Source organism: Lissotriton vulgaris, chromosome 1_1 (assembly GCF_964263255.1).
Source record: "Lissotriton vulgaris chromosome 1_1, aLisVul1.2, whole genome shotgun sequence".
NCBI lineage: Eukaryota > Metazoa > Chordata > Amphibia > Caudata > Salamandridae > Lissotriton > Lissotriton vulgaris.
Genome location: NC_141685.1, coordinates 988,975,674 through 988,997,485, shown reverse-complemented (window position 1 = coordinate 988,997,485; position 21,812 = coordinate 988,975,674). Strand labels below are relative to the sequence as shown.

General features: G+C 47.2%; 1 protein-coding gene across 2 annotated transcripts in view; it reads right to left on the bottom strand.

The window, feature by feature from the left end:
* AKAP8 (A-kinase anchoring protein 8) overlaps window positions 1-21,812 on the bottom strand; it is an 895,754-nt gene that overhangs the window by 689,340 nt on the left and 184,602 nt on the right. For both annotated transcript variants that reach the window (XM_086960773.1, XM_086960782.1), the window contains exons 3-5: window positions 17,931-17,963; window positions 9,473-9,743; window positions 7,905-8,391 (exon numbers count right to left, since the gene is read on the bottom strand). In XM_086960773.1, the coding sequence (XP_086816899.1) occupies window positions 7,905-8,391; window positions 9,473-9,743; window positions 17,931-17,963 (791 nt within the window). The remainder of the gene's footprint in view (window positions 1-7,904; window positions 8,392-9,472; window positions 9,744-17,930; window positions 17,964-21,812) is intronic.

Sequence of the window (21,812 nt, the reverse complement as noted above, 5' to 3'; positions counted from 1 at the left end):
CAGAAGCCCGCCCTTATGGCCACCACTCTGGGGTATCAGCATCCTCCTCTAGAGTACCATGGTCCCGTTCACACCTGTCCCTCAGATTGGTCAGTGGGGGAAAGCTGTGTAGCAGCAGGATGTTGTAGATCTAGAAAATTGTATGTTTCATCAGGAGAACCTCAGGACTTTATATTCTAGTGGGGAGTCTTCTGCTATATCCTATAGTAGATCTGCATAGCCACGTAGGATATGGTCAATACTGAGGTATTGTAGATGTTGACTCCCTTAGAGGTCATAGAGCCTCTGTAGATCAGGAAAGGATAGAAGTCTGTCATTTGTCCATATGCCTCCCAGTTTAGAAATGCAGAGGAGGTCCTATTTTCGGTGGCCATACACTTTTTGAAGGTATCTAAGGATTCAGTCTCCCACAGAGGTGTCTCCAGGATCACTCTATCCCCCCAGCTCAGGAGTCTCATGGCTGTTCTCGAAATGTGGATCATGACGGCCATCTGACTTGAGAGTCTCGTAAAGCGGTTACTACCATACAGTAGCTATACAAATCCCTCCAGGTCCACTGCCATCCTGTCTGTCACTAGCAAGGGTTTCCGCTGAAGGACAAAGGTCCAGTCATTAACCACATCGCTGCTGTGGTTATTTTTCCCCTGTGCTGGAAATCGGAATTCTCATGTATTCATGACGAGCTCAGCTCGTCATCAGCACAGCTCAACTGTGCCTCATGACGAGCTGAGCTCGTCATGAGCATGGAAGGGGTTAACGACCAGTAGCTGGAACGCCCAATAATAAAATGCGGCGGTTCGGTAGCTCCACCCTAGCCCTCCCGTCCTTGGGTTTCATGCTCAGTGTGGACAACACTATCCTCTGCTCCCCCATCTCACAGCAGTAATCTCATCACTTTGTTCACCGACTGAAAGAAGCGATTGGAAATCTCGAAAAGATAGTTCTGCAGGATATATAAAAACGTTGCCAGGTATATCATTTTATAGAGGTCTGCCCTACCAAATAAAGACAGGAGTAGGTGTCTCTAGGGTCCCACTTCCCTCTGGTATTCCACCAGTATTAGGTGTCTCTAGTGTCCCACATCCCTCCGGTATTCCTCCAGTATTCTATCTGGGTATGGATTTAAAGCAGCGCTTGATTGGCTGTCATGCAGACCTCCAGGTAGGTAAACCTGGTAATTTCCCACTTCAGTGAGCATTCTCATTGAAGTGACGCAGTGGAGGGTATGGGGCCCCCACTGTGTCAAGGGGTAGAAGATGGATTTATGCCAGTTAATAAGTACCCCTGAACATTTGGCAAACAGCCCCAGGATATCAAGAACCTAGGTCAACCAGATACAATAAAATATTGCCTGCATTCTGGAATATAATGGCTTACTAGTCTGGATACCACCTCAGACCCCGGATCAGGGCGTCACGACTCACCCAGGCCGCCAGGGGCTCTAACGCCACTGCAAAGAGCATAGGGGCCTATGGACATCCCTGCGGTGACCCCCACTTATTTGAAATGCTTCTTAGAGGGTACTGTTAACTTTGACCCTAGCCAGCGGCTGGTTGCACAGTAACTTCACCCACTTCACAAAGAAGGGGCCAAAGCCCATCTTCCCAAGAAGTTCCTATATGTATGACCACTCAATGGAGTCGAATGACTTCTCAGCACTAGGACCTCCTGGTTCTCTCAGGAGGTCGCGGAGGGTCCGGCAGCCAAATTACCATCTGAGATTATGACTGGTTGTCCTGCATGGCAGAAAGCATGTTTGGTCTAGCGCAATTAGGGTATCCACTAACTGACCAAGGTGGTTGGTCAAGACTTTCACCAAAACCTTTGTCTACATACTGAGGAGCGAACTCTGCCTGCATGAGGCACAATCCTCCAGCAGTTTTCATCGTTTTGTGCAGGAGTACAATGTTTACCTGCCAAATGTCCCCGGGAAGGATTCCTTTGGCTCTATTGTTGTAAAACAATGCCCTTAGGCGTCCCACAATACGGCTCTTCGTGCATTTGAAATATGTCGGGGGAAACCTGTTCTGGCCTGGGGGTTTCCTTCTTTTTAGCTGCGAGGGGACTCCAACTTCTTTGTCCAGCATGGCCCTGGTGTCTTCCCCTAGTGTGAGATCCTGGAGATATCTTACAGAACTGTCTAGGTCACTGGCTTCCGCAACTGTCCTGGAGGTACACAGGTCTCCCAGATAGCCTGCAACGGCCTGTGCGATGCCTCTGGTCAAATGAACCACCCTGTCCCCATCTATGATCACTGATTCTGCTCATCTATGTCCCTTCTCTCCACGGAACAGCCACATCAGGAGTTTCCCTGCCTTCTTTCCCACTTCGTATAGCCTTGTGTTGTGCCTGGTAATAGGCACTAACGTCTTGCATCACGTGACATTTGTTGTCTTCCTTTGCCATCTCTATTCGAATAGCCAGTTCAGCAGACGGAACCTGCGTATAATCAGCCTCCCATTCGGTAGTCTCTGTTCCATCTCACGGCTTTTCTCATATTATCCCTTACCATTCCTGGTGACGTGGGCTATCAGTTTCACCCTGTGCACCGCCTACTAAGCTTCCCACAAGTCAACCCATGATGCTACTGATCAATTGTTTTGACCCATAACAGAGGTCTGTCATCTCCAGGACAAACGTTCTTGTGGCCCAGTTGGTTAAATCCAAGGGGTCTAATGCCCAAGCAGGGCAGGATCGCAGTGCCAGCGTTCGGAGTTTTGTCACCACGGGGAAGTGGTCGAAGATGCCTCTTGGAAGGTACTCCATATTTCTATGTCTACCCTGCTGCCAACTTGGTACCAGGATGTAGTCAGGTGTGACAGGGATCACTTGTGATTAGAAGCGTAGGAGTATTGATGTAGTGAGGAATGTGTCACTCAGAGATTAATTAGACCGATGACCTTGTTGAAGGTAGAGAGTAGAGTTCCCTGGGGACCACCGAGGAATTAGTGATCCTGTCCAGAGTATGGTGTGAAGGTGTAGGTCTCCCCCTCTACCACCACAGGAATGCTTGTTTTTCAAGACTTGCTTATCTTATTCCGAAGGTCACCCTCTCCCCATTCTTTCTCAAGAAAGTGCAAGACCAAGACACCTATCACTGGAGTGGTAGAAGATCTGGCCAATGGTCTTGGCCAGGCACTTAAAAGGCAATTTACTTTTTGGGAATCTTATCCCAAAGGCAGATTCCCTTTACTGATTTTACAAAGAAAATAACGAATGGTTTCTGGATTTTTGCATTGCTCTGTGAATTTTCCTAGAATGGGGCTATCAAATACTAAAATTCTTTGCAACATGTCAAAACAAAAACTGCCAAGACTTCACACTCAGGTTACTGGACCTGGGGTAACTGGATATTACTCCAGTGGATATTACTTCGGGCTTTTACACCGATTCCTTTTATACCAACAGCCATACTAAAGCTCTGAACTGGCTGAGTAACAATTATCCTCCTTCTGCCAAACTGGCCAAGGCAGTGTCGGCACCCAGACAAGTTAGGATTTTCAGTCAAGCCACCCAAGTGGCGGTGATGCAAACTGAACCTACTCACAAGATTATAGGGTCAGAAATTCCACCCGAACCTGAATTTCAAGGCAGGGCTCCTGAGATCATGCAATATTTGCATATGAACCTGCCCCAGTGATTCATAGATCTATGGGAGGCTAAATGCCCCTTGACTAGGACCTTCTATTCCTTAAAATGGAACAAAATGTGCTTATGTTGTCACCAGAAAGAGTACAACCCTATCTCATACCAAGAGGAGGTGAATCAACCACACCAGTCACACCACCTTCTCCTTAAAACAACAAAGAAAATGGCCTTCCAAAAAAGAATAAATGACAACGCACACAACGGCAAAGAACTCTTTGCCATTGTCAAGTAGTTCGCCAGGCCGAACATTGAGACCACAGACGTCCCACCCTTCCAAGACACCCTCCACAAACTCGGTACCTGCTTCCACCAGAAGATCAGGCTTTGACACCAAAGACCCCGCCACCACACCCACCAGCACTGCACGAAACCATGCAGCACCCCAGGGGATCGTGCTCAACTGAGCTCTGCTCACTCCAGACGACACACTAAAGACCATGAGAGCATCAACTCAGGAGCCCCATGTGATCCCTGCCCGTACCACATCTTCCACAGAGCCGCCGCCTCCATTGCCCCCCAGCTTCGCCGCACCATCATTGCTCCATCCAAACCGCCACCTACCCAGACAACTAGAAACATGCAGAGATTAACCCCCTGCTGGAGAAATCGTCCACCAACCGGACAGATCTCATCTCCCTCCTCGCCTTCCCAACCAAGGTCATCGTGAAGGCCATCAATGCCCAAATATCTGAGTTTATCGAAGAGAAACACAGCCTGGACACCTCCAATCGGGCTTCCGAAGCAACCACAGCACCGAGACCGCACTCCTTGCTGCCATGACACACTCCGCTCCCTCCTCGACTGGGGAGAAACTGAAGCCCTCATCCTACAGGACCTCTCGGCCACCTTCAACACCATCTCCCACCACACTCTAATCCTGAGACTCCACGACGCCGGCATCCGCATCTTCCTTACCGGCCGAACATAGCGAGTCAGACTAATCCTTCCTCTCAGAACCTACAAAGATCAGCTTTGGAGTGCCCCAAAGCTCCTCCCTTAACCCTACCCTATTCAACATCTACATGGCTCCCCTTGCAGCCATCATCAAAAGCCACAGGCTCTACATTGTGTCCTGCGCAGACGACACCCAGCTGAATATCTCCCTCACCAATGAACCTGCAACCGCATGAATCAACTTTCACAACGAAGTGAAGGCAGTCGCTACCTGGATGCAAGACAGCTGCCTCAAGCTCAACTCGGACAAAACCGAATTATTCGTCCTGGGACCCACCTCCTCAGCCTGGGATGACTCCTGGTGGCCCACTGCACTAGGAACCCCTCCCACCCCTACAGACCACACACGTAACCTTGACATTATAATGAAAATCTTGCTCTCAACAGACCGTCAAATCAATGCAGTACCCTCATTCGGCTTCCACATGCACCGCCTCCTTCAAAAGACCTGCAGATGGTTCCCCACAGAATACAGAAAGACGGTCACCCACTCATCAACAGTAGACTGGACTACGGCAATACACTCTACGCTGGCATCACCCAGAAACAGGTCAGGAAACTACAGGACGTCCAAAACCCTACAGCCAGACTGGTCCTTGACATCCCCTGCCGCATCCACATGACACAACACCTCCGACAACTCCACTGGCTCCCTATCAGCAAGAGAATCACCTTCAAACTCCTCACGCCTGCAAAGCTCTACACAACGAAGGACCAGAATATCTGAACCACCGCCTCAGGTTCCACTCACCTGTCAAGACAACTCCGCTCCGCATATATCTCGCCCTGGCCTCCATGGATCCACAAGACCAAAACCGGAGAAAGATCATCCTCCAACCTCGCCGCCAAGACCTGGAACACCCTGCCATTTCACGTCAGACAATCCGCGTCATTGACACAGTTCAGGAAGGACCTCAAGACCTGGCTATTCGACTGAACCTCCACACCCAGACAGATCATCAGCCCCCCCCCCCTCTAGCCGTGCTCTACAAACCCCTGATTGATTGAATAAAAGTTACAGTTTTGTTCCATAAAAAAATCATCTTCTTGTTATAATAGCTTACAGGAAGGGGCCTAATCAATTATACTTTCTTAAATCCCAGGATGGCGTGAAGAAAGTCCTCTTCCTTAGGAGCTCAATTTGGAATTGTCAAGAGTAATAGGCACATCACTTGAAACAATTTAAAGCTTCACTGCAGCATTACTCTTGGACGATTTCCTATCTATTTACTATCACTTGATCTTTTTGGGCTTGTGAGATTCAAGCCCTTATATCAGTTTTACCTTATTCATTGTTTCATGCAAATGGCATAGTAATAAGAGTCTACCCTTCTGTGCTCTCTAAAGTGTATCAGCATTTCATGCTAATCAGGCCCTTATTCTCCCAGTTAATTCAACAATCCACCTAAACCACCTGAGACTGGATTACACTCTGTGGATATCAGGAGAGTTATTAGTTTCTATCTAGATAGAAAGAAGCCACCCCAGTGTGGCTGACAAGCATTCCTTTTTCAGAAATTTCCAATGTGGCCACTTGGAAATCAGTCCATTCTGTCTTGATTATGAGATAAAAGCAGACTCAAGTGTTAAGTGAGCTACTCCAAGCAAATGTATTCAGTTTTTTAATTCAGATAAAATTTTTAATCCTTAAGCCAAAAAGCTGCAATAGTTATGGCGTTTTCAGCTTGCTACTCTATTCTATTGTTTATGATTATCAATGAAGATCTATGACTTGAGAAGAAATGTTTACTTACTTGTAGACCTGGTTCAGCATTGCAGGAATCTATAGTGAAGTCATAAACATGGACATCATTTCTTAGACGCCCAGCACAACCGTCATCTTAGTCTCCACTGTTTTGCTTGAAAAATAATTAACTCAGAGGCAACTGCAAGTATAAGGCATCAAGGCTAGTGGTAGTCCCTGGAGCTTTAAAGGCAACTCTTTTCTAATGTATGGCTATACGGCTGCACTTTTCCTTATTGCTTAGATGAATAGGCAGCAGTCGATGACATGGGCGCTGTAATGTCGTTTTGAGAACTTGCTGGTGCAAAAATTTTAAAATTCAGAAAATCCTGCCTGCAATAGGGATTTGGAGGATGATCCGCAACATCTGGACATTGTGAACTCTTCACAATCTTTTGTTGACTCTGGAGCATACATCTTGATAGTCATATTTTATATTAGAAGCATATGATAATTATTTTAACTTTTAGGACCACAGATGAAGATCCTACTATGTAGGAAATCCGATTGAGTGTGTGGACGAACAGAGGGAACCTGCACTGGCTCAAGTTCTGAAGCTTTACATACTTGCCTATCTTTAGGACACTTTTAGTAAAAAGCAAAAAACCCTGGTTTATCAGACTGTGCTCATTAGTAAACCAAGTAGGTATGCATTTGGGCATGATGCAGAATGCTTTGTAGATTTCATGAATACTAGTTTAGTGTGGAATGGTGTGATCTTGTCTAAATGTACTATACTCATTTATTTCTAATATAGGTTCAGCTGTGCTCCTATGGTGTATAAGCTTTATTTCTAATAAAAGATTCGCATGTTGTACTTAATTGAGGTGTTAATCTTATTGTATTACTGGGTGCTTTATTAATCAGATACTTTACACATGTTATTTCACGGTGTTTTAACTAACTGTACTGTACCACATTCTGTGCGTTTTTTAATTACTTATAACGTTTAAATGCTTTGCTGAATGAAGGCTTTGCACCTAAAATTATCAACACTGATCGATCAAGGCCGGATAAGCAGTATTCCAAGATGTCCTACTTTAACCTTAGCACAGGATTTAGGCACATGTCCTAAAGAAGACCATGGGATGCATGCATGTGATAGAAATAATACTAGTCTAATGTAACAAAAGATAGCATAACAGTTCCCTTGTGTGCAATGTACGAACGCAAGAACATGGATGCACCACATCCATATTGCATAATTTAGAGTGTTTATCCTCTAAGGTTTACAGAGGTGTTCTCCAAGTCATGCTGATCTACAACTCAATAAGCACAACAAATTCTCTGTTGTAATGACATTATTCAAATTAGAAAACATGGAGCACCTTGCCGCTTCTATAGGTTTAAAGAGAATCAGACAATAAAACCAAGGATACCCACCAATATCAGCCCAGCAACTGCTTTCCTATTCACATTTTTGAAGACATCCAACTGACTTAATGGTGCCCATCCTATTGGATAAAATAGTTAACTTTTCAAGGTCCATTGAATTCAAGGAAACTTGTTCCCAGACTCGTTCTACAATAGAGAGGTATGAAATTGATGAGGTACTCACTTGGTCTTTGTCCCGCATCCTGTTTCGTTGCCTGCCACCTCCAAATGGCATGTTGCTAGGAAACCTTCCTACTCCCTGCATTCCCATCCTGCCATAATCAGGGCCAATGGCTTTTGAGAACAAGGATGGGAGCCGACTTGGACTAAGCCCATGTGCACCTATGCCACGTCCACCCATGAAGTTCAGCTCATTCCAGCGTGCAGACAGTCGCTCTGAACTTGATGATGGCATGAAACGTTCATTGCGGTTGAAAGCATTTCCACGATTGCGGGGTCGCATCTGGCCCCTTCCTCTACCGGGATTGAAGTGGTCACGCCCTCTGCTGAAAGACTGATCCCTGCGGTTCCCAGAGTGATCTATGTGGCTGCCGAAGGAACTGTTATGACCAGCTCCAGAATCAGGGTAATTAAAGCCAGGACTGAACATATCGCAGTTATTCATGGGAGGCCTTGCATCGTAGGATTCGAAAGCGTCAAACCTGAAAGAGCTGAATAGTAGGCAAAGAATCCAATCATTAGGAGCATTGCTTTATTTCTACTGCTAATTAAAACAACTACAACTGAATATCAGACAAACCAATCATGATACAAAACTAAGCCTACCAACAGAAACTATAAAAAGATAAGTTGAAGGTCAGGTGCAATATAAAAACTAACGTATTATAATAGAATAATTAATCCATAAAACACGTTGGTAGCAAAGTATCGATAATAAAAAAATTAAAATGTTTTAAAACTACATCCTTAACTCTGAAGAAGAGTGTGGCCACCCCTCCCCAGGTCACTACGTACACGGTTTCCAGTCCTGGTATTTCGTGCGACAACTTAAGGCATTATGACTGTTGTGGTCTTCTTTTGCTTCCATTGAATTAATTAGACAAGAATAATGTTTTGTATGTATAAAGTTACAGATTGAAGACAATGTCCGTAATGACCTGAAGTGAGGTGCTCACCCTACTGAATAATCTACTTGATAACTGCTAGTGGTCTTAACTCAAACAAATACAAACTCACTCACCACAGAGGAAAGAAAATATGGGTCAACATGAAGTTACAAAGACATACGCTTCAGAATCCTACATTCAGACTTGTCTAAGAACAAGGAAGCTAAAGCAAGATACAGAAGTATAGACATCGGGTATGGTAATTACTGTAGGAAGTGCCCACTCTTCTTAAACCAAAATGCAGTACCTTAGTTTTAGAAGAAATTCAAAGTTACCTTCAGCTCACTTTCCTTTGTGTCTTCATCAAATAATGAATACGACTCAACAAATAGCTTGAGTACAACCAAAGAGAAAATGCATCTAATACTGTTGCAATTCAGTAATACAGATCAGGCTCCATTAAAAACCTAGGGCGACTCACAAGACTTTATTCCAGAGCACAAACTGTAGCACCAGTTTTCACTAGTTTTTTTTTTTAATAGAATGAGAATTGCTACCTTGTCAGCTACAGAAACAATGGGTCTGGTTACATTTCTAAACCTTAAGGTTGTACACGGTTTTGCACAATGTTGTCTTCTAGCACTGCAAAGAGGATATAGAGAGAAACAGGAGTTCAGGTGGTCACCTTTCCTGTGGCTCCGTCCCTTCCTTCGACAGCATGTCGAGACGCTGGTTTATTTTCGCAACAATGGAGTCACTGCTGTCGCTTTCACCCCTGCTCATAGTGTTCAGTGGAGGTGGGGGAGGAAGGTTGGCCTGGACAGGGGGTGGTGGCGGTGGCATGTTCACTGTGACAGGTTGAGGGGTTGCCTCCCACGCACCAGTGCTGTAATTATACGTGGCTGCTTGAGTGGCCGCAAGGCCCTGGGTGTTGTAATAGTCATAGCCTTCATAGCCTGCATAAATAGACAAGGATGGTTACTGCAATCGATTCATATTACCGACATTTACACATACAACAACCATGCCCTTCTCTATTCTTATAGCATTGAAAACAAACAGGGTTCAATCAATCAGCAGTCATCATACTGATGTTTTTAAGAGTGGACAAAACCTGCAAACATCCTGAGTATGGCACTTTTTGCAAGGTATCTCCAATGATGAACCTCTGGAGACTTATCCGGTTTAGACGGAAGCACGTTTTTGTAAAAGAGCGGTAACAAAAAGCTTGACCAATAAGTGAATAAGCATTGGCAAAGCTAATAAGTCTCACCTTTGGGACTTATTAGCTTTACAAATTATTTTATAACAACTGTGTCATTTTGCACACAATCACATGTCTGGTGCATGCCCCCACAAAAGGACGACGCCAGCTGTGTCCAAAGATTTTTCTTCGTAGATTGTTTAGCCATGTGGAAGAGCATCAGCAATGCTGAGCTGCACCGCTAAAGAATTTAAAATAAAAAAAGGTTAAGACAAGGCCAGCAACATCATTTGAAGGCATGTGCCTACAAAATGACGCGGCCGCTTTTTAGGTCTCACCTATGACAGCGCATGTGTTGTCTGTTGCAAGACATATTGTTAGCTTAGAGCCCATCCATTGCTTACCATTGTTTAGCTTTACTGTCACTCTCATTTGCTAGCATCTTACCCGTTAGTGTGTGTGGGATTTCCTTCCTCTTCTTGTGTTTGTCTGTCCCCTTGAGCCACGGACACATTACTGTGTCCTTCCACAGCTCCCTTTTTTATGCGCTGCTATTTTCCTTTTTTCAAGCACTCTACGAGAGCGGTTGTATTTTCAAACTGTCTCCCTCGTGTGTTTCTCTCCTGTCTCCACTATGCTCCATGTCTCTCTCTATCTCACCTCTGTGCTTCTTCCCGAATTTACATGGCTTGCCTTCTTGCCCATGTGCTTTCTACCAGCTCTACCTTCCTGTCTTTTATTTGATTATTTAATTCACGCACCCCTGTTGCTTTGCCCGTGTGCCCTTGCTTTGCTTCTCCCCCTACCTGTGCCCTTGCGTTACTTCCACCTCGCATCCCTCATAATGCTTCCGCACCCACCCATGTTGCTTCCCACTACAGCATTGCTTCCCTTCATAGGATTGCTCCCCCCCACGAGCCTTAAAAAAGAATGATTACCTGCATTTTTTTCCATTTTAGTTACTGATCCAATTCGGATCAGTAACTTAAAAGAAAAAAACAACCATGTCATTTAGCAGATGCGTGCAAGATTGGCGCACATGCCTAGAAAATTACTTTGCCAGCCTCAATAAAAACATTTTTGTTTAATTCTGCTATGTAGCACAACATCAGGAATCCTGTGCTGCATGGCTAAAACCAATGGCAAAGCCAGTAGGTCCGAAGGCTAGACCTACTGCTTTACAAAGAATTGTTTTTTTTCTTTTTAGTTCTGCGTGAAACCCTTCTTTTTTTAAAGTGGTTGTAAGGGAAGCAAAACGGGGGCAAAACAACATGGGGACGAGGGTGGGGTGTGGTAGCAACAAAAGGGACAAGGGGCTTAAGCAATATGGTCAGACACGGCTGGCGATAGGGAAGCAAAACCAGGGCCACAGGTGAGCGGAAGCAATAGGGCGGTGTTGGTTGGGAGATGAAAAGGATGAGAGACAGCAAGGTGGAGCTAGCAGGGAGAAAGGACGTGGGTAAGAAGATAATGTTGGGGGACGGGGCAGAAGCACACATGCGAGAGAAAGGAACACGAAGCATGGTGGATGTGGGGAAATAGCAAACAGCTGGAAACCGCATGCATTCTCGTAGAATGCTTGAACAAAAATTAAAAAGTAGTACCTGAAAAAGTGAGCCATGGAGGACGGATGTACCATGCTACAACGCATACCGTTACAACTACCTACCATTACAACGCGACCATTACAACGCATACCATTACAACGCATAGCGCTTTGAGGTGCTGGATAGTGGTAAGTATAATTTACTATTCTAACTCCAGTCCCCGTGGACCCTAGGGAAGGTGTTGGATAGTAAATTATACTTATTCCCTATCCTAGAGCGCCCCCCAGCGCAATGCGTTGTAATGGTATGCGTTGTAAAAGTCGCGTTGTAATGGTAGTGCGGAGTAACGAATGCGTTGTAACAGGTGTATACCATGGAGGACACATTAATGCCCCGGTTACTTACCGGTAATCTTCATTACTCCGAGTCCATGTCTTCCTCACCACAGTAATCACATATGAGCCTCTGGCTCCACACAGAACTCCAAGTAAAAAAACAGCGCTCTAGTCTCCCTCTCCCTCCTCCAAGATGGCCCCCAGTGGCTCCAGCCAATCCCATAAAGGGACACAGAAGCACCAACACGACCTGAAGAACCAAGCCGCAGACATGAAGCCACCACCAGGGCCGGGAGGGAAGGGAAACTATACTGTGGCGAGGAAGACATGGACTCGGAGTAATAAAGATTACCGGTAAGTAACCGGGGCATTACCTCCTCGTCCTGTCTTCCTCGCCACAGTAATCACATATGAGCCGATACCAAAGCAAACAGCTTCATGTAAGGAAACAGACCACACCATCAGTGTAGCGAAAAACATCTTTTTAATATACAGAGGTATAGCAACAAAAAGGAAAACCTCTCAAGGAACCCCCGCTGACAAAACAGAAGAGGCAAAAGAAACAGAACCCCCACCCCCAACCTGGAGGCGGTAATGGGACATGAAGGTATGCGGTGAAGACCACATAGCAGCCCTGCAAACATCCTCCATGGACACCCCTTTGAAAGAAGCCCAGGATACAGCAACAGGGCTTGTTGGACCGACCCTGAACAGGAAGCGAGAGTACCTCAGAAACCGAAGCATATGCCAACATAATGGCCTCCTTAATCCAACGACTGATCGTGGAGAGGGAGGGTTTCAGGCCCTGACGCGACAAACCAAAATTGACAAACAAGTTGTCGACTTTACAAAAGGAAGACGTGCGTGACAAATAAATCAACAAGGCACGAAGAACATCCAAGAGGTGCAAAAGGGACTCCTCAGCCGAGGAAGGATCAGGACAAAGAACCGGAAGAACCACCTCAGCAGACCGGTGAAAATAAGAATCCACCTTAGGAACAAAGGTAGGATGAGGGCGCAAGACCACACGGTCCGACAAAACCAACAAAAATGGGGCAGAACGAAGGAAAGCACCCAACTCACCCATACGCCTGGCCGAAGCAATCGCCACAAGAAACACCACCTTGAGTGTCAAAAATTTCAAGTCCACCGACTCCAATGGTTCGAAAGGAGCCAACTGTAACGAACGCAAAACCAAAGGAAGGTCCCATGGAGGAGGACACATGATAGGACGGGGGCGTTGGAAAGAAAGAGACATAAAAAGTCTAGCAACCAATGGAGAAACAGAAACTAAAGGGAGGACATGGAAAGCCCGAATGGCGGCCCATTGAGCTCGAAGAGTCGAAATGGCCAAGCCCAACACAAACCCATAATTGAGAAAATCCAGAATGCGAGCCGGATCTAAAGAATCCAATGATAGCCCATGACCAACACACCAAGAAGCAAAATTATCCCAGTGCTTGGCGTAGGACTTAAGTGTAGAAGGCCGTCGGGACTGTTGAATGACCCCAGCCACAGTCACAGAACAACCCTCACGTATCAGAGAATCCCTCTCAAGAGCCAGGCCCGCAGACCCAGGGAACGGAACACAGGCAGGGGAAGAAGAGGACCCAGCAGAGGATAAGGAACGAATGGCAAGGCCCACCCCGGAGACACAGCCAATTCCAACAGTAGGGGATACCAAGGGTGACGCCTCCAACAAGGAGCAGTCAGAAGCACAAAGCAACCCTCCCTCTTGATCTTCCGTAACACAGCAGGAATCAGGGGAACAGGGGGAAACGCATACAACAAACCCTTCGGCCAAAGAAACGAAAGTGCGTCCACTCTCCAGGCATCCCGGCAAGGCATAATCGTGCAAAAACATCGGATCTGGGCATTGTCCTGGGAGGCAAACAGGTCCACAATCAGACAGCCAAACATCACCTGCAACCTCCTGAACATCGATCGCGTGAGGGACAAGGACCCCATGGAAGGAAAAACCCGGCTCAGACAATCCGCCACAGTGTTCTCCGTGCCAGGCAGGTAAATGGCCGATAGGGACTCCAGATGCAACTCCGCCCAACAACAAATCTGACGGCTGAGGCAACTGAGAGAGCGAACCTTGCACCCCCCTTGATGGTTCACATAAGACATGACAACCTGATAGTCCGTTTGGATCTGCACTTGGTGACCCTGAAAAAGATCCGAGAAATCCAACAGACCCAGAAGGACAGCCTTCAACTTCTTGTAGTTGGAGGAACATGACAACATTGACCGAGGCCAAATCCCCTGAGTCGTCGAATCCCCCAGAGTAGCACCCCACCCCAGCAGGCTGGCATCGGTAGTGACCACTCGGGTGGGAACAATCAGAAAGGGGCGGCCCCTGGATAAATTCTCGACGTCCAACCACCAACTCAGGACCACCCGAACAGCCTCCGACATAGGAAAAAGTACACCCATATCGAGGGAACAGGGGTCCCAATGCGACAAAATGTGGGACACCACCGGGTACATGTGGAGGCGAGCCCACGGCACCGTCAACAATTATGCCGACATCAGACCCTGAACCCTCAACCACAGGCTCACTGGATGAGAATGCCCCACCAACAGGGCACGGATAGCAGACATCAGGGACAGAATTCTGGGAGGGGGCAGGAAAACCATCCCTAACTGAGTCTTGAACAGAGCCCCAATGAAAGTCAATTCCTGCGCAGGAACCAGGGAGGACTTCGGCACATTCACGAGGAACCCATGATGCTCCAGGACATGGCACACCCTCTGGACATGCAACTCCACCTTTGGAAGAGAAGAAGCAGAAATTAAAATGTCGTCCAGATACGGAAAAACACTAATGCCCTCCCCATGTAAAAATCCAATAAGAGGAGCAAGAATCTTAGTAAAGTTCCTGGGAGCAGAGCAGAGCCCAAAAGGCAATACCTGGAACTGGTAATGATGACCCATTACGCAAAACCGGAGAAACTTCTGAAAGTCCAGGTGAACAGGAATATGCAGGTAAGCATCCCTCAAGTCTATTGATGCAAGGAAATCGTCCTGAGACACCAGAGGAAGTATCAATTGAAGTGAAACCATTTTGAACTTCCAGTGAGGGATGAAAGTGTTGACCAACTTCAGGTCCATCACAGGCCGAAGATCCCCGGTGCGCTTGGACACCAGAAAAAGTATGGAATACACCCCCTTCCCCAATTGATCGCAGGGTACAGGGATCACCGCCTGTTTGACTACCAGGGAATCGATGCCTTCCAAAAGCGCCAACTTTTTCACAGGATCTCTGGGACAAGGATTGGCCTTGAAACAGTCTGGGGGTGTCTGGGCAAATCCAATGCGTAAACCCTCCGAAATCACCTGAAGCACCCACTGGTCCGACCCAGTCTCTCGCCAAGAGTCTATGAAGCAAGCCAGGCGACCCCCAACCGGACCTAAACCAGGAGCGATCCAGTCAGGACTTGGAAGCAGGAGTGGAGGAGGTAGAAGTGCTGGAGAACCGGGACTTATCAAAGGAAGGAGCACTCCGGCCACGCCCCCTACCACGAAAGGGCTGACCAGCCCGACGTCTCTTAGAAGGACCAAAAGACCTCTGTGAACCAAAGGCACGGAACCTGCCAGGACGTTCAGGAGCAAGTAGTTTACGATCCTCCGCCGTCTTCTTCACCATCTCGTCCAGAGGCGAACCAAAAAGTTTAATCCCAGAAAAAGGGATCTTCATAAGCAAGTTTTTCTGTGTAGCATCAGCCTTCCATGAACGGAGCCATAACTGACGCCTCGCAGCCACAGAGGACCCGGCCGCCGAAGCCGCCGCCCCTAGTGAATCAAAGGAGACATCCGAAAGCAGACGAACCTGCTGCTCCATCATCGCCAGGGTAGAAGAAACATCCTCCCCCTGGTCTAACAACTCCGACAGAGACTGAAAATCCTTGAGCAAGGACTGGATAGTGTAAGACGAATAGGCCGCAGCCCTGATAGACAAATTTGCAGCCGCAAAAGTGCGTTTCACAGCACCATCCACCTTACGGTCAACCGGGTCAGCAGGAGAAGAATCTTCCGAAACAACAGTCCCATGCGAAGACATGCTGGCCAACAAAGAGTCAACCTTCACAGAGGCAGGGTATTTCACAGCAAAATCCTGCAGTGGGTATCTTTTACTCAAAAAACGAGGAAAGGAACCTTTGTCCACATCCTTCCATTCATTCTCCAGGACCTTCAATACAGAAGAATGGAGAGGCAAAGAATCAGGCTCAGGACGATGATATTGCGAAAACAGATCGTCCTCCAGAGGCACAACAGAAGCAGGAAACACCAAGTTTTAGCGAATGTGTCCCAGCACCTCCTTCAGGTCGGCACCCTGCACAAAGCGACCCCTGACATCAACCTCCTCCTCATTCTCAGAATCAGCAGCAGCAGCGCCATCAACCCTCGCCTTCTTAGGAGGAGGAACAGTCACATGACCATGTAATGCAGCAGACACAGCAGAATTGATCATCTGCTGTAATAATTCCATAGAAGAAATCTGCACCCCTGAACCAGAAGCGTCATCCAAAGAAACAGGAGCACCAAGAACAGAGGAATCATCCATGACAGCTACACTTGTGCCAAAACAAACACAGGCAAAGAGTAGAACAGCCCGGCAGATAAAGGTCCTGAGGTTGCTAAGCAACCGAACAAAACACACCTCGACCCAAGCGAAATGCATAAATCCAGCCGGAAGAGCCGCGCGCACACAGAAAACAGTCCCAGACCGTTGTGTGCCGAGCCGAGTCCTGAATGTGCCCAATACGCAGCAGTGACATGTAGAGGCATGAACACAGGCAGACGCCCAAACCGGCAGCAGGCAAGTAAAAGCGAACGGAAGCCTCCGGCCCCCATTCACATTGCACCCGCATTCACATCGCACCCGGCCACGCAACGTCCGCTCTGCAGGACGCGCGGCCGGACAAGGGAGAGAAAAAAGACAGACAAAGAAGCGGCAGACAGGACACCAGTCGTCCCGCGCAAACAAATGAAAATACAGCCGCAAACAAAAAACGCCACGAAAGTCCGCTATGCAGGACACGAGGCAAGAAAGGCAGAAGAAGGGGGAAAACAAACAAAAATTCGAAACACATCCAAAAAAAATCAAAAACAGTGCACAAAGAAACAAACACTACATTCCCCCAACTAGATACCGTAGGACAGAAGGGGTCGCTCAAGCAGACCCAGCCCCACTCACCTGACCAGCAGGGAACACAGCACTTGGAGAAGTGCAGAAAAAAAGAACAGGTCGTGTTGGTGCTTCTGTGTCCCTTAATGGGATTGGCTGGAGCCACTGGGGGCCATCTTGGAGGAGGGACAGGGAGACTAGAGCGCTGTTTTTTTACTTGGAGTTCTGTGTGGAGCCAGAGGCTCATATGTGATTACTGTGGCGAGGAAGACAGGACGAGGAGGTAATGCGTCCACGCTCCAGAGCGGATAAACACAAAAAGAGAACGGAAAACCCACACAGTTGATGAATAAGAAGCAAGCAAATAAGAGGGCCAATGAAAACAACCAATGATAAGCAATGGGTGAGTTCTAAGCCAACTGTAAGCTAACAATATGTCTTGCAACTGGCAGCACGTGCACTCTATAATAGGAGAGGCCTGAAAAGGAATGCAGACTGGGCAGGTTCAAAGGGAAGAGACTTCCGTACGAATCTTACAGTTCTAATACACTGGTAATGGAACTGTAAGAAAAGCCATCAGCAAATATTTCAATAGCCTACTGGTGAAGATACAATGAACAGAACAATACAAGCTTCTTATGTTTTAGCACTTTGTCCGGTCTCAGCTCCCGATGTAGGCTTCCACTTGACTAGATGCCAAAATGAATTATTTCACTTACAAAGGACCCCTCACCAGCCAGAACTTCCCCACGATTAGACTATGTGACACTACACACGGTAAAATACATTTCCTTCATTCTGTTTCCTTAAATAAACACACTGTGTAAGAGTCTGGCAGAGCACAAGACGTTTCGCATAACAACTGAAAAAACAAATATAATCGCTTTGTGATGAGCTTAAAATACCTCACTCATACTGCTTACCTTGCCAGCTAGCTGCATCTGTTGCATAAGCACCTTAAAAGAGGAAAGAGAGCGGCTTAATTCTTCTTATGTGAAAAAGTAGAATTAAAGTTATAAAATGTGCGAAATGTTGGCAGCAATCAAACAACAAAGTATTATAAAATGATGCAGATCTACACAATCGGGAAGCATAAATGCAAATTCTTGTACACTATTCCGAACGAAGATCACATAACAACTGAAAAGTGATGGCGCCAGGGTCATGGCCAGCCTGAGATCTCAAATGCAAGATGACTAGTGTAGCTATTCCAAATAATTATCAGGCGACAGAGGGAGACTTAATTTTGCCCTGCAACCAGATAGCCTCACACAGTTCTGATGATGACAGGTTTAATGGCGAGCAGACGAAAGTCAGCGCTTGAGCTCAAGAGCTAATCTATCTGCTATCGCGATAAAAGAGTTGTTCATTAGCATGGATTCTGACAAACTCACTACAGTACTAGACCAGTGTTTCTCAATTATAAGCCAGGGTTTGAACCTTTTGCTAGAGGTATGTGGCTACAGAGTATCACTAATTCAGGTGGAGGCGTCGGTACTGATTGATACCCAAGGTTGGTAGGTGTGTGCAAAAGCTGCAGTATCATTCCCTTGCATAAAATACATTTTTGTTAAAACATAATTACCATCACAAAATTCTTTCATCATATGTGCCTTTTTCACATTCATGACCATCAAATGATTTCCCTGAGGCTCTGAACACTTTCACAAAAGTATTATTTGAGAACAAAAAGGTTGTAAACATTTTGAAACATGCAGTTAGTTATGAAAAGCATCACAAACTGCAACCTCTTCAAAGACTGTGCTTACTTCTAAAATTACCATGAAAAAGTAATCAATCATTTAAAGAAAATAAAAACTTACTAAAACTACTGGGTGTAGGAGGGTGGATACCTGACTATGGTTGCCCCCAACTTTTTGCCTGGTGTTTTGCTGGTTTTTCGACTTAGTTGACCTGGGACCCTGCTATTCAGGGCCCCAGGCCTACTGCTCTCTCTGTAAAATGGATTCCATGTACCTTGGGTACATATCTAATTGGATACTGAGTCACCTTATCAGTCCCTGTACAGTGTACCTTAGGTACCCAGGGCATAGGTGTACCCAGGGCCTACCAGGGGCTGCAGCATGTATTATGCCACCCCTGGCTGGCCATCCCAATCTGACACAACTGGCTGCACGACAGCTGGGGCAAGGTGGTGTAATCACCCTTTGCTTTAGATATAGTATACCTATATCTAACCCCAAAATGGACACATGTATTCCTATCAGTCACTCCTATGGCAGGCCTTGACAATCCTGAAGGCAGAGTGCTTGGAATCATGTGAGATGGTGCTCCGGCATGAGCTGAGCCCGTTTGCAGCTTGCGGAACCAAGTCCTAATAGCTGTTCCATGATAGCGCATACCATATACTCTTAAGTGCATTATAATCCTCGCGGTTATATGCCAACTCTGGTATCGCTTCATCAAAACATGTCGAGTAAGGTATCATACGAATTGGAATACTAACCCCTCGCCAATTCTGGCGACGGGGTTAGCATTCCACCCTTCTAGAGGGACACGGCATGTGTGTAACTGTGAACCCCGGTTAAAGTTAACTCGAGCCTCAGCATCACAAAATGGATGCTGCCACCACAGACACAAGTCTGACCTCCTGCTGCTGGGAGTCCTTCCAGCGAGGAGAGCTTGGACAAAGGGTTTCCTGTCAGGGGCGGTGCTAGCACCATCCCAGACAGGGTTTTGTGTATCCTGGGTAGGCAGGGCTGAATAGGAAGGTGGCTGCAAGTGGCACCCCGGTGCTCACTATGCATAGGCCGGCTTGAACCAGTTCCAGGGGCACACCAGCCCCTGAGCTGGGGAAAGTCCGGCATGGGAGAGAGGTGTAACCAACCCCCTTCCTGGTCCCACCCATGGGCAGGACATAAGGCCAGATGTAGGTAGCCCTTTACCGATCGGAATCGGCAGAAAATACCGATTTTCGGCCGTTTCCGATCGGTAAAGGGCTATGGAGATGTAGGGGCACATTTTCGGTAATTTTACCGAATCGTAATTATTACCGAATCGGTAATATTTACCGATTCGGTAATATTTAGCGATTCGGTAAAATTACCGAAAATGCTATGTGGGTAGCCAATTTTTCTTTGCCACATGGCTTACAGAATCGGTATTTTACCATGGAATACAAATCCATGGTAAAATACCGATTCCTGTGTACATGCACATCTGTGCATGTACACATGTGCCATGTGACAGACAGACGTGCCCTTAGGGCATGTCCGTGTGCCACATTGCACAAATGCCCGTTTTGGGGTGCTAGAGGGTGTCAAAGTGACACCCCCTGCACCCTTGACATATTCGGTATTTACCGTTTCGGTAAATACCGAATCGGTATTTGAACTGAATCCTATGGGCTTCAAAGGCCCATAGGATTCTATAGCAAATACCGATTCGGTATTTACAGAATCGGTAAATACCGAATTTTTAAAGAATCGCTAACTAATCCAGATGTTGGGACCTACATCCCCTTTACCGATTTTGAAATACCGAATCGGTAAAATTCGGTATTTCAAAATCGGTAAATGGGATTTACCTACATCGGGCCCTTAGTCCCATACCAGCCCCTTTCTTTAGAATAAAGGTGGGAGCGGGGACCCTTCCAAATTAGATTATCTTTGAATCCTGAAACTACCTTCTACGAAAGGAACTCAAGACTTCTTCCTAAGATTTCTCCCTTGTGACTAAGGAGTAGTCACCCTGCATCAGCGGGCACCAACTAAGTAACCTGCGGTTTGCTGCACGTCCTTCCTCCGGAACCAGACCGACCAGCACGACGAGACCCGGCTTCCCTGGCACCTCTGAACTCTACCTGCATCATCAGCCCAGCTGAGATTCGTGGGTGTGACGAGACCTCGAGGGACCGGCCATCTTCAGAACTGCACTACGCTTACCCAGCACGACCGCCGAGGGATCCTCGAGTGAGTGCTTTGGGGTTTGAGAAGCCCTAACCCTGAGCAGCTCCAGCACCGAAGTCCAGCCCCCCAGCATCCACGAGATCTGCGTGGGGCCCTTCTGCTCTTTGCTGCTCACCGCGTTGTCCGGCCACTTGCCTGCTGGCTTGTAGCCCTCTTGACGACGAACTACGACACTTCCATCGCTGGTCTGGTTGCTCCAGGCTGGCCCTTGCTCCCCTCCAACAGAGGAGCACCCCGGACCCTCCTGGTCCACTCCAGACGCCAACTTGAGTCCACCGCGTGGGCTTGCATTTGCCAAGAGTTGTTGCCCCAATCCTGGGTCCAGCATCGCCGACAGCAGATACCTTCGTGGGACAGCTCGCACCTCCATCCTGGTCGCCGACAACGCCTCCTGGTCCGAGAGACTGCAGAGCCCAGCGTCGCCCACTCACCTGGTCGAGGTGACTTCATCCGGTGCCATCCTGGTGCCCATCTAATCACTGGCTAGTGATTCAGAACTTGGGCCCCTCTGCTTACAGGTACTCTCTTCAGCTGATCCAGTCCTTGGATCGGCCCGGAACAGCTTCACTGGTCGCCTGCCAGCAACTTCCACTTCAGGCTCCTGGTTCGTCAACGAAGAAACCCGACGACACTTGAACCCTATGCAGCCGCAGCCCCTGGGCTAGGTAAACCGAGTACCCCGGTGCTCCAGCGCAGTCCAACTCTCTAAGTGTCTAGATCCACTTTCGTTTTTGACCTACCTAGTCGGGTTCGCCCAAGAACACTAACTTTTGCATTTACTAGCATCCATAGACTTTGTCCCGCATTACGCGTGAGAGTTCCCACTCTGCACACGACGTCCCTAGGCCTCCTGCTTCTAATCTAAGGGTTCAGCAT